The sequence below is a fragment of the Panthera onca genome, chromosome B1, assembly GCF_046562875.1.
Source record: "Panthera onca isolate mPanOnc1 chromosome B1, mPanOnc1 haplotype 2, whole genome shotgun sequence".
Lineage (NCBI taxonomy): Eukaryota > Metazoa > Chordata > Mammalia > Carnivora > Felidae > Panthera > Panthera onca.
Genome location: NC_138342.1, coordinates 2,321,042 through 2,333,035, shown reverse-complemented (window position 1 = coordinate 2,333,035; position 11,994 = coordinate 2,321,042). Strand labels below are relative to the sequence as shown.

The 11,994-nt window shown below is 61.6% G+C and overlaps 1 protein-coding gene across 2 annotated transcripts in view; it reads right to left on the bottom strand.

Moving 5' to 3' along the window:
- Positions 1-609: 609 nt before the first annotated feature.
- Positions 610-11,994, bottom strand: part of HTT (huntingtin) — a 149,749-nt gene continuing 138,364 nt past the window's right edge. For both annotated transcript variants that reach the window (XM_060655518.3, XM_060655519.3), the window contains 8 exons: positions 11,505-11,660; positions 8,909-9,099; positions 8,630-8,744; positions 8,289-8,502; positions 7,774-7,879; positions 5,871-6,033; positions 5,514-5,674; positions 610-4,626 (listed from right to left, as the gene is read on the bottom strand). In XM_060655518.3, the coding sequence (XP_060511501.2) occupies positions 4,413-4,626; positions 5,514-5,674; positions 5,871-6,033; positions 7,774-7,879; positions 8,289-8,502; positions 8,630-8,744; positions 8,909-9,099; positions 11,505-11,660 (1,320 nt within the window). In that variant the 3' untranslated portion in view covers positions 610-4,412. The remainder of the gene's footprint in view (positions 4,627-5,513; positions 5,675-5,870; positions 6,034-7,773; positions 7,880-8,288; positions 8,503-8,629; positions 8,745-8,908; positions 9,100-11,504; positions 11,661-11,994) is intronic.

Below are 11,994 nucleotides of genomic sequence, written 5' to 3'. Positions count from 1 at the left end.
GGAAGCCGGAAGCCCATGTGCCTGGTCACACGGCCGCAGCCCAGGGGCAGGGGCCAAGCTGCGCGAGCGCACTTATCTGGCACCCGCCACGGCGTGGGCTCCGAGGCCGCCCTGCTGAGGGACCGGGCGGGCCACTCCCCCCAACTGACGGGAACCCATGGCACTAGGGGTGCTGTCTGTGCAGGCTGCCGGGTAAAGCAGCTGCACCCCAACATTACCAGACACCGACTCGCCATGGCTCCCAAGGAGGGGCCGAACCAGGCCTAAGGAGGACGGTGCCCCATTCTGCTGACTAGGCAAGCCTTTGGGGGGTGGCGAGTCCTTGAAGCCAGAACAACTTACACACTCAAACGCGTGCGCCAGGAGCCCAGGAGCCCGCGGGGCGTGGGGGAGCCCCAAGGCCGAGGCACGGCCCCCTGTGAACACTCCAGCCCTGGGCTGCCCTCACCACCCTCCAAGGCCCCGGAACCCTTCACCCCAGCAGCTCACGTCTGCGGGGACCTCCTGGGACGTGCCCAGCCCCCTCTCCCCGGGTGCGGGCCAGTGTGGCAGCCACCCTGCCTCCCCGGAGAGGCTCTCCACAAGCAAGCACGCCTCGTACAGCAGCGCGTGGTGTCATTTCCCTTTAATTCAGATACACAATGTTCGTGGAAGTTTAAAAAACTTAAACACACGTCGCTTGTCAGTCCTTCCCTCTCCTCTTGGGAGCAGACGGTCAGGTCCAGGCCAGGGCTCCGGGACGTGCCCCTCACAGCCTCGCTGGCTCCCAGCAGGCGGGGATGGAGGTGGCGGGGCGTCTCGAGCTCACACCCGCGAGCACGAGGCAGCGTGTACGGACAGGCGGCCCCGCTTCGCCCAGAGCCAAGCCACTTGCTGCTGGTCGACGAGGCCACGGTCCTCCAGTGCCAGTGGCCGCCACCCAGTCTGCACCAGGAAACGGCAGTGACTGTCCAGGGCCAGGTGCTCCCAGAAGCGCTTGTGGGGAGGGGGTTCCTTCGACGCCATGAAAAGTGACAGGTGCACGGGGGAACAGGACCCCTGACCCCTCCAGGCCACTTTCACTGGTCACCGCCGTCTGAGCGGCCCACTCCCCGCTGAGGCCGCGCCCGGGCCGGCAGCACCAGCTGAGCCCTCCTGAGCTTGCCAGCGGGGCTGGGCGGCTCTCACACCACTCCCCTGCCCCTGCCCGTTGCCCCATAGACAGAACCGCCCCACTGTCCCCCTGGTCAGTAGCCACGGCTTCGAGGGCTCACCACAGAGGGAAGGACAAACACCAAAGCGAGGATGTATGCTAGGAAGGACGCTCGTGGCAGTGAGAGGAAATGGGATTCCACTCCCCCCAAACCACAGAGCCCCCTGCAGCCGCCGCAGAAGGAAGCATTGCCTGCACGATGGCCGAAAGCAGTTACCGCTGTTCAGAGTCCGTTCCGATGGAACCAGCAACAGGGCTCACCGCGGCTGCCCGGGAGAAGCCGCCCCCGGCCCTGGGGACTTAGAAGTGACAGCCGGCAACGGAGGGGTGCCTGGGTGCGGCGGGGGTCCTTTAAGAGGCAAGGCCTCGTGACGCTGCCCTCCGGGTGTCTGAAGGGGTCAGCCTCGTTCATCCTCTGTGAAGGATCCATTTGCTGACAAAAACGTGATGGGGCAGGAGGAGCGGGCTCTGGCAGCCGGGGGTCACCTGCAGCCCTCAGTGGGGCGGTGGGGGAGGGAGGCACGTTTCTGGAGAAGACACGCTTAAGTGCATTGCCAAACAATTCTGCCCTGGTTTCGTTCAAGTCCATCCTGATATTATCAGCAGGAAAACAAAAACAGCCCCCCCCCCCCACTCCCCACAAACCTGCCAAATTGGTATTTTCAACAAAATTTGGATTGATGATATGATCGCTGCTTGCTATAGACTTCTAGTAAGCTGATAAAGTCCTAACTTCTTGTGCAGAGAGCTGGCCAGGTGGACCCTTTCCTCAGCAGGATTTTAACGAGCAATGACACCGCTCCCAGACACCTCCGTCACGCAGCCGACTCCACAGGGCACGTCTAAGAAATAGAACTTCTACAAAGAACTTACGCGGCCAATCTCGTAGCCTTGCGCGTCTGTGTACTGCGATATACGCAGAATTACAGACTCGCACATATGCACACACACACACACTCACCCGTGGCCAAAACCACTTCACTCACTGACTCCTCTCCATCTCCCGAGCACACAGGCCCGTCTCTTGGGTGGCACCTGTGGCCAGAGCCGGGCTCCGGGCCCCTGTTAAGAACCGACTATTTCATGGCAGTCAAGGCAAAGCCAGTTACACTTCAGGTGAGCCCAGTGGCACGGACTCTAAGGGGAACAGTTCCAAACTTTACATTCACAGTGTTACTTCCTACAGACGTAAACTCCTCAGCAGGAACAGCATCAGGCCTGGGTGCTCCCATCTCCAAGCCGCCGAGGCGACAGGGGTGGGAGACAGCAGGTTCTGAGCACTTTCCTGCGCTCACACACGTTCCAGCCGACTTATGGGAAAAGGCAGGAGGAGAAATGGGAGCCCAGAGGGAGGGACAACGCTGACTTCCTTTCTGTTAAAGTGCCCTTATGGTCCTACGCATCAAACACGTGACCCAATTCTATCGCTCGTGCCCTGGCGCGGTGGGGCCTCTGCAGGACCTGGTGGGAAAACCCCACACCCCAGTAGGCCCCAAACTGTTGTTGCAGGAAAGGGCTGGAAAGAAACAGAGCTCTGGGGCAGTGGGGGGCAGCTCGGGGGTCTCCAGGCCCTGCAGCTCGCTGTGTGGCCTGCAGTGGGACGTCAGGCCTACACTCAGACACAAGGGTCGCTAACCACATACCGAGACTCGTTCTCTTTCTTCTCTGCAGACTCTGGAAAATAGCTTCCAAATTATCTCCACTTACCATGTGAAATACCCAAAACGCTGTCTGCACTTAAACTCAAGACCAAACTGAGCAGCCTGGCATTCACCACATGACTGGCCTCCCTCTGGGGGCCGAGGGCAAGCACAGCCCCACTTGTAGGCACGCGAGCTCCTAAGCCAAGGTCGACCCAAATGTCCAGGCCTCGTTTGCACTGAACGACTTGACTGCTTTGGGGCTGGAAACAGAGCTGGTCCAGTGACCTGGGTCTGAGGGGCCATGGGCCGGCCAGTCGCTGCCCTACCCTGTCTCCTTCCTGCCCCTTCCCCCGAATGAGCCCCACCACGGCTCCAGGGGCATAGGTCTACACCCTCCCGGGCTGGAAGGAGGCCTAGCAGATGTGCTGAGCTGGAAAAGGGGCCAAGGAGCTGCTGGGGCCTTTCCCTAATGGTTGCCAAGAAGCCAAGCTATGCTCACGACCAAGGCGTGCAGACAAATGTAGCTCTATCACACGCCTGGACCCAAACAACACAAGAGGGGCCACGTGGGAAGCAGATCCCGGCAGCGGCCAGACAGCCCTGGGCAGCCATACTCGGCCTGGGGACAGGAGCTGGAGGGCACGAGGGCTGGAGACAGGCTGCCCGCACCCAGGTAGGCTGGCCTTGTCAGCTAGGTGCCGGCACGGCTGTCCTTCGCTGCTGAGTGGGGGCTCTGGAGCCGTCCTACGGATGAGGGCGCCGCGGGCAGGCACAGGACAGAGGAGTGGGCACTTTCCGGTCCCCAGCGTGTGGCTGTGTGAATTATGATGCAGACGTCAGATCAGCAAACGTCTCTATGCTCTTATCAGACGTGAACGGCGTAAGGAAGGACGGACGGAGCACGCCGCAGAGCCCACCGGCTGTTACAGGGGAGGACAAGGACCGGCTGGGGCGGCTCGGCGAGGGCTGTCACATGCAGCACAGACTTGCGATGCATATACTCTACACGGGCATAAAAAGTTACCTTAAAATTAATCTCTTTACTGATATAATTAAATTTTCAATCCTGAGAAGAAAACAGAGAAAGGGAAGCACGGCGCTGGGGGTCGCGCTCCCAGCCCCCCACCCGCACACACCAGTGCTCGGTGAGGCCCGACCCCGGCTGAGCCGCGGAGAACGCTCTCGAAAGCCTGATGGCGCCACCTTCTGCCTATGGGACAGCAGAGAGGCCGACAGCCAACCTGCAGGACCGAGGACATTCGTCCCAGACGCAAGAGCAACCACGAGCAGGCCGGGCAGCGGGAGGAGGGGACACCTGGGCGGCTGGCACGTGACACGAGTGCAGCACAGAGGGTTAGTGACACACAGCTGCTCCCGCTCCCCGCGAGGACTCGGGCGCAGCCCCACGCTGCTGCACGTGTTCCCCGCACGCAGCCTTGCCGCCAGGGAGCCCTTCTGCCACAGGGCAGAGACGGACACCGCCTGCCCGGCCACGGGGCCGCTCGAGGGGGGCCCGTGTGTGGAGCCACGCCGGCGCGGGCAGGCCCCCGGGCTCTGCTGCTGCCCCACGTGGGCACTCAGCACGAGGCGACTTTGTGGACGTTCCGCAAACAAGTCAACAGTCGATGGTATGGGTTTCCCGGAGCCGCGACCACCTCGAACACGGACTGGAAGGCCCGGCGGTCCAGCTCCTCCTCTATCTGGTGTCTGTAAAAGTCTGTGGCCACCAGGCAGAAGAGGTTAACGTCCACTCGCTCCAGCTTGCCCATCCTGCTGATGACGTGGGGAAGGCTGGCAGGGGAGTTAAGGGAGCAAGGCTCGAGTGAGGGAAGAGGGGTCTCCCAGGTGCGCCTCCCCGTCCTCACCAGGCTGTCCTCGCCCGGCACAGGTCGGCGCCCAGGAGTCCCGAGAGCCACCGGAGCAGCGGCCGGCAGACCCGGATGGCACGGCTGGAGCTGCCTCCCGCCTCAGCTCCCACCGGCTACGCGGGCAAGGCTAAAGGACGCTGCCCTGCTCCGGCTGGGGGAGCTCCAGGGAGAGGGTGCTCTGGTCCACAGCACTTACCTGGCCCGGCTCCCTGCTCGGCGCCGGCCGCGGCCGCGGCCGCTCCCACTCCCACAGGCCCTGCTCCCGCTCGGTGAGAGCAGAGCCATGCCCCCCCGGGCCCGGGCCCTCCCGGCAACACTGAGCGAGGCCGGCCACCAGCAGCAGGACAGCCGTCTGCTCAGAGGCTCTGGTCTGTCTTGGGGGAAGGCTGCTGAAGGAGAACATCCCCTTTTGGCAGCCAGCGTTTTTGGGGGTGGGAACCAGATCTTCACTGAAGCCTTTTACCCGAGAGGATGACACGGGGCACGATGACAAGGAATAATGAGAAGCAGCATCAGCCGCCACCCCAGCTGCACGGGGCCCTCGACTGGGGACTGGGCGGGAGGGAGGGAGGGAGGTCCACAGGGAGCTGGTGCCACCCTCCCACCCCTCCAGGCAGTCCTGGTCAGTGTGGCAAACGTTTCCTTATCGAGGCTGCATCCCCCTCAGGCTTAAGGTATATGTCATTTTGACATCTGAGTTTCTGGCAAAGGTTAGGTTCCAAAAACTTGAACAGGAAGCATCAACCCAGACACAGACAGAAGAGACCACAGGACTGGTAAACGGGCCCCGGCCCGGACCCGGAAGGATACACGGCGGAGACCCAGGGGCTAGTGGAAGCACTGACGAAGAAGCAGGAGAGGCTCCACACAGCCATGGCCACCGGGCTCCTCTGGGTGAAGTTGGAGAGGGACAGCATGACCCAGTCCCGGACCATGGACGACTGCCCACTGCTGTGCAGGGTCTGGAAAACCTGAGAGGACGAGAGGCCCAGAGGGTCAGGGGCCACAGCTCTACCGAAGCAGGGGTGCGGGGTAAGGGGCGCTGCAGTTTGCAGGGTGAGGAGTGGGGCCCACCAGCACCTGCACCAGGTCAGTGCATCCAGGTGTTAAAAGGCATTCGGTCCGGAAAGTCGGGGCTTCCCCTGGCCCGTGACCCCGTGCCCTCACCTTGTACACAACGGTGGCCATGAACTGTGGGTATGGCTGCTGGTTGGACAGAAATTCCCCAATGACTTTGTTCATGACATCCTGGGGTGGGAAGAAGTCATCTAAAAACTGAGGAAGGATCCGTGCCACCACTCTGGCTTCACAGGGGAATCCTTTCCTGACCCTAAAAGGAGGGGACACAGGTCAGAGTCTGGCCCCACCTCAAGAGGGCCTCATGTCTGATGCCAGCTGGGAGGCGCCCTGGGTCCCAGTATGTTACAAACATGTTGCAAACAGGCAACCCCCTCCTTACTGGCCTCACCAGGCACCTGCAGGTGAAGGCACGGCTCGCGGCCCCCCAACCCGTGTGTGGGCTGAGGCCTCAGAAAGGGGTTTCAAAGTCGTGTCAAGTTGTAAGCAACAGGGGTTTGAGACGGTGACATTAGAGATAAAAAAAGTTCATAAGGAGAAGACCATCCACATTCCGTTCGGTTTCCATCCATGTCCAAATGCCGTGGGTGTCTCAGCACCCCGTTCTGATGCCAGACCTCTGCAGTCAGCAAGGACCCTTCTTACCTGACCCCTACCCGCACACTCTCCTGCTGATGCCCTCCATGCCCTGCTGCCCCAGATACTACAGTGAGCACCTCGAGCGATGCCTTCTGGCCAGGTTCCTCCATTTGTGCCCACAGAGGAGCCATACGCCGCTGAAAAGTGCCGGAACGGCCCCAGAAACAGGGCCCTTGCCTCCTAGGCATGCCCAGACCCCCCGCCTGCATGCCAGCTCTGGCCCAGCAAGGGGCGAGGCTGCTGCTCTGGACGACACCCACAATCAAAAGCTACCTCCCGTCAACTCAGTGTCCCCCCCGCCTGATGTCTGGAGAGTGACCACACTGCATGCCTGACAGCACTCGCTAAAATGTTGGTGTATTTTGTTAGCACTGGGATGCAAGGTCCACGAAGGCAGGGACCCAAGTGTGGGCTCCCCTGCCCGTCACCCGGCTGTGGTCAGGCTCGACAGATCTGTGTGGAACAGAAGATGGCTATAAACACTCATTTTAAATTTCAACACAGAAACAGACTGCAATGCTTGGCTTTCCTGAACACCTCATGTGGACCGAGCGGACGCAGGGAAAGCCTTGGCTCAGCGTGCTCTTGTGAGAAAAAGCCAGAAGCCTCCTGCTGACTGGGCCAGAGGGACAGGCCAGGCTGAGTGGTGCAGAATGGGCCTCCCAAGGCTGCAGACGCATCTCGTAGTCTGCACTGGGAGGCCTGGGGCAAGGCCTGGGGCAAAACGCAGGGTGCGGTCCTGGGGAAAGAGCCTGACAAGGTGCCCAACCCATTTTCCAGAGCTGGCAAACTGAGCCTACTCTGGACACAAGTGCACACAGTGGGGGGGGGGGGGGTGGCGGGGATTAATTACCAAGCTCTCAGAGATACTTTCCTTTGCTGTTTAAATCTTTACCCCGGTCTACCGAGCACGACTCCTGGAAGCTGCTGTTAATGGTGCTCCGGGGCTGTGCTCCCCAGGCCCGGGGCGGGGAGCGGGGGTGGGGGGGGTTGCGGGCCAAGCCTGCTTTGATGGTAAGGCTCCCCGCCCAAAGGCAGCAGTGTCCCACAGACATCTCCATTACTGCTCAGAACTCGACGTGCCTGTCCGGTTCACATGCCCCACCCGAGGCCTCCACACTGACAGGGGCTGCCCCCAACCTTCACGGGAGAGGGACACCCCAAGCTCCCAGGTGCTGAGGCCCAAGGACTGGCCGCTCCCGCAGAGCCAAGTGAGGCGTGTGTGCAGTCAGGGGGAGAGCGGGGAAACCGCGGGCCACGGGGGCAGGGCTGAGAAGGGAGCAGGTGCGTGCGAAGGCAGCTGCTCCCGGCGAGCGTCCCAGGGCAGCTCAGGGCAAAGGTGGGCGTATCTCACCTGTCGAAAAGAACGGACACACGCTCCATAGCCACGATCACGGACTCGCTGTCTGGGGCGGCGGGGCTGGGGTCTGAGGTTCTGCCTGGGCTGATTTTCTCCTTCCCTGGAACAAATCATTCTGTACTGTTACTTGCTCTGAAGACCACGCCTTGAACCCACAAGGGAGTTCAACGAAGCCTGAGAGATCATGTGAAATCAAGTGACAGGAGAGCTCAGCCGCCCAGGGCCTGGCCCCCCCGTGGGTACATGGGGTGCAGTGGTCAGTCTGCAGACCTGCTCCCTGGGCTGGGCTCTGAAGCCTACACAGCAATGTGGTCTTGAGCCAGTAACCGCAAGCCCCTGCTCTACGATCTTCCTGAAGTGCAGTGGGGTCGTGGGGTCTGTGTCCAAGAATGAACACGCTTCTCGCTCACTTGGACAGCAGATCCGTATGGTCTGGAGTTCGGTGGCACTGAGCTGGCAGGCAGTGGGCCCGGGCCAGTCTCTGGGGCCCCGTACCCCACACCCCGCACCTGTGTACATGCAGGTGAGCATCAGGCCCAGGGCAGCCATGGCCCGGTGCGGGCTGTGCACGTTCACTCTGTCCACACTCAGCTTGACCAGGGACTCAGCATCCAGCCGGCACAGCTGTTCGGAGAGCAGAAGACGCTCCAGGCCCCGCAGGACGCAGTGGTAAATGATGGACGGAGTGGACTCCTCACTCCCGGACAGCATCACCCCACACATCTGAACACAAGGAAGACTTCTGGGTCAGGCCCCCGCCGCTCGCGCTTGCTCCTCTGAGAGTACCACCCGCAGGGGACAGAGCGCACACACACGTCCGTTCCAGAGGAAGGCACCCAAGGCCGCTCACCTGAATTACTGACGCGGAGAATTCTGGGCCTACGTCCAGGGGATAGTTCTCAATCAGGTAGAAGGCGGTGGCACACATCACCAGCACGTGCTGTTGGCTATGAACATTCACGCAGCTGAAACCAGGAGATACGGGCTGGTCTGACGGTGCGTGTTATGTCGCCAGGACCTCCGCCCCCGTCCCCACGGAAGGGGGCCCACCTGGGCCCCAGGACCTGGTGTACGACCCCGCCCTTCCCCCGGCCCACGCCAAGACCCCCACGCAGCCACTGCCACTCACTGGGCTGCCCCTTTGAGGTTGGACAGGAGGTAGTCGCTGATGACAGGGACAAGCTGCTTCGCCGTCTCATCCAGGAGGTCACACTCCAGCACGTAGAGGGCGCCATGCAGGGCCCCGACCCTGCTGGGCAGGTGGCTGCTCCTCAGTGTGCTCTCCAGCAGCCGGCTGACGGGCTCGGCCACGGCCTTGTCCTAGAGCACAGGCACAGGAGCAGAGGCTTGCCCACGACGGGTCGGGAGAGGCCAACGAGGGGCTGACCTAAGCTACAGAGGAAGACTGGGTGCAGGAGCTCCGGCAGCAGGCCCCCCAGAGGCCCCTGAGCGGGCGTCCGGGCACCCGGCTGGCGGGAGCGTCCCCGGCTCCCCCGCTGACCAGAGCAGCCCCTGTGCCTCACCCGGTCACGCCAACGCCGTGTCCCCACAGACACCTTCCTCCCAGGGGCCTGCGGTTTGGGCCGCGCCAGGGAGAGTGGCCCGAGGGACCGGCCGCCGGCGGGAGCCCTGCTCTGTGTCTCTAACGCGCTCCCCTGGCGGACGAGACCCCACACGTGTTGTCACAACGCACCCCACCTGACGCCCCGGGAGAGGATGCTGGCAGCTGGCGCCTGCTTCCTCGGGACTTGCCCCCCCCGCCCCCCCCCCCCCCCCGCCCCCCGCTTTACCCTGTGCCGATTGTGCTTTGTTTTCACCGGGGTAAATCCCAGCCATGAGTGTATGTGAATCCTCCCAGAAAAACGCAGGGTGGTCTTGGGGACCCCTAACAGTAGTCTGCACTGACCTGAACCAAAATACTACCCGTGGCCGTTAGCACCCTCGACACAGTAGGGCGCAGTGGAACCCTCGCGCTCCGTGCCACATGCCTCCCTCAAGACGCTCCTTTTAGAGCAGAGGCAGCCACAGGAAACGGTGTGGAAGTGGGGGTGACCCCAGGGCTCCACAAGCCACCCCACTTTGGAAAGGTGGCTACTGGCACCTGAGGGTCCCTGCAGGCCCCGCCAAGAGCAGACGCACACGCACCACAGCGGTGCGACGCCTTCCTAAGGACAGTTCCGCCGTGCATCCAGCCCCTGCCTCTGGAAGCACCGCCAGGACGTGCAGCGAGGGACGCACACTTCCTGACACCACGTAAGTGTCTCAGGAGGAAAAGACAAGCTTCGGAGCGCGGCTGCCTACACAGAGGCCCGTGCATGCACGTCAGGGTGGGGAGTCTGTGTCCATGCAGCAAGTCTTGCCTTAGGGTCTTCTTAGAAAATGATGATTGTTTATTTGATTTATTGACAACACAACATTTGTCTAGGGGGACCTGGGCCTGAGCACAAAAACACAATTACAATGAAAACGAACCCAGCAGCTGAAATCCCCCACAAAGACAAAAGGACCCCTTCAAGTCCAGCTGCTTTGACATGTCTCTCGACGCCCAGAGGGCACACACTTTGAAGTGATGTGCTCACAGAAGGCAGGCCAACGGATTCATTGTTTCTGTTCCCTGATGGTGGCACCAGGGCTCTGGCCACCCAGGATGGATGATACCTGCCTGGGCACTTCGGGTCAGAGGGATGAATCCTACAGGGGAGCAAAGCCAGGAAGGGGCTAGAGTCAGGGCTCTGGGCCACAGACGTGGACTCAGACCTCTGCCATGTCCCATGTGACCTGGTCTCAGCTTCCGGGGGCCCAGATGAAACAAGAGCTCACCTTTGTGAGACTGGGCGAGGAGACCTGTTCTCGTGGTCACTGTCAGGACAGACAGGACTGAGGGGGAACACGGGGGGGGGGGGGAGGGGGCAGAGGGACAGCACCACCGCGCCCCACACAGGGACCCAAGCCCCTGGCCGTGGCAGCCCCCACATGCTTGGTGGATGAATGAGTCTCCACCACCAACGTGAAGATGGGACTCCAGGAAACAGGGAGCAGAGGCCCCACAGATCTCGGGTAAAGGCTACGTAGCAAAGAGCAAGCACACGCCAAACCCGCACAGCCTGGAGTCCAGCCGTTTCCTTCTAACGGCGGAGGTTCTGTCCTTCCCTACGCTGACCAGAGCAGGCCCCGTGCAAACGCCTTCATGTGCTCATATCACGTCCAGTTAGCCTGGACCGCATGGTGACGGACGCACAGAAGAACAGGTGCATGCCGCGTCGGCTGAGCTCTGATCGACTGGGCGCAGAATAAGGAAGAACGCAAAAGCAGGCAGTCTGCCCTCCCGCTAACAACAGACAACGGCATCCGGACGTGGGGGACAAATGCAGGGTTTCTGGGGTAAAATGGCCCCCGGGAGGGAGGTCTGTTGGCAGGAAGCACGGGAGCCGGCAGCTCTTCAGCAAAGGGGCGTGGGGGGAGGCGGGGGATCGTGGGCAACTGAGGAGGAGGGGCCGGTCGTGTTCGCGCTACCCACACCGTGATGACCCAGAGCCAAGGGGTACAAGAGCCCTAAACCAAGGCTCGCCCTCCGTAACACGCTTCACGGTGACCTACAGGAAGGCAGGGATGTTAGAGCCGAGTCCTCCCACTCTCCTTCCGGGTCAGGCCTTCCAAGGCCGAGGCTCCCTACGGCCACAACACGCAGCCAGTACGAGGTGGCCTCCGCACCGCCCGGGGCTTACCATTCCGAGGACGGCAGCCGCCTTGCAGGTGGCAGGCACCAGGTACTGAATGAGAATCTCGTCTTCTGCAGGGTGCGCCCTCCTCAGCTCGGTCAGCGTCAGATACATCATCTCAAACTGGGTGCGCTCAGTGAACAAGTCTGAGACCACTAGGAGCTGGGGACGCAGAGCATTCAGACAGGAAGTAAGTCACAAAGTCCAAAATACGTGTGCCAACATCCCCGAGACATTTAAATATGGGAACTGACGGGGGCCCTGACTGGAGACGTACAATCCAATGGGAACAGGTAACGTGAAGAGCGGGCCACCCAGTCTCTTCTTCAAATCCCCCTGCATCTGTGCGGCCCACCGAGGGCGAGCGCCCGGATCTTAGTCACGACCGCGGCGGAACCGCTGAGAAGCCCTCTAGCTGTTATTCTGCAAGATACTAGGTCTCTGGGCAGCAGAGGGGACGGGCTCTCCAAAGCCCTGGGACAGAGGAAGGGGCAGC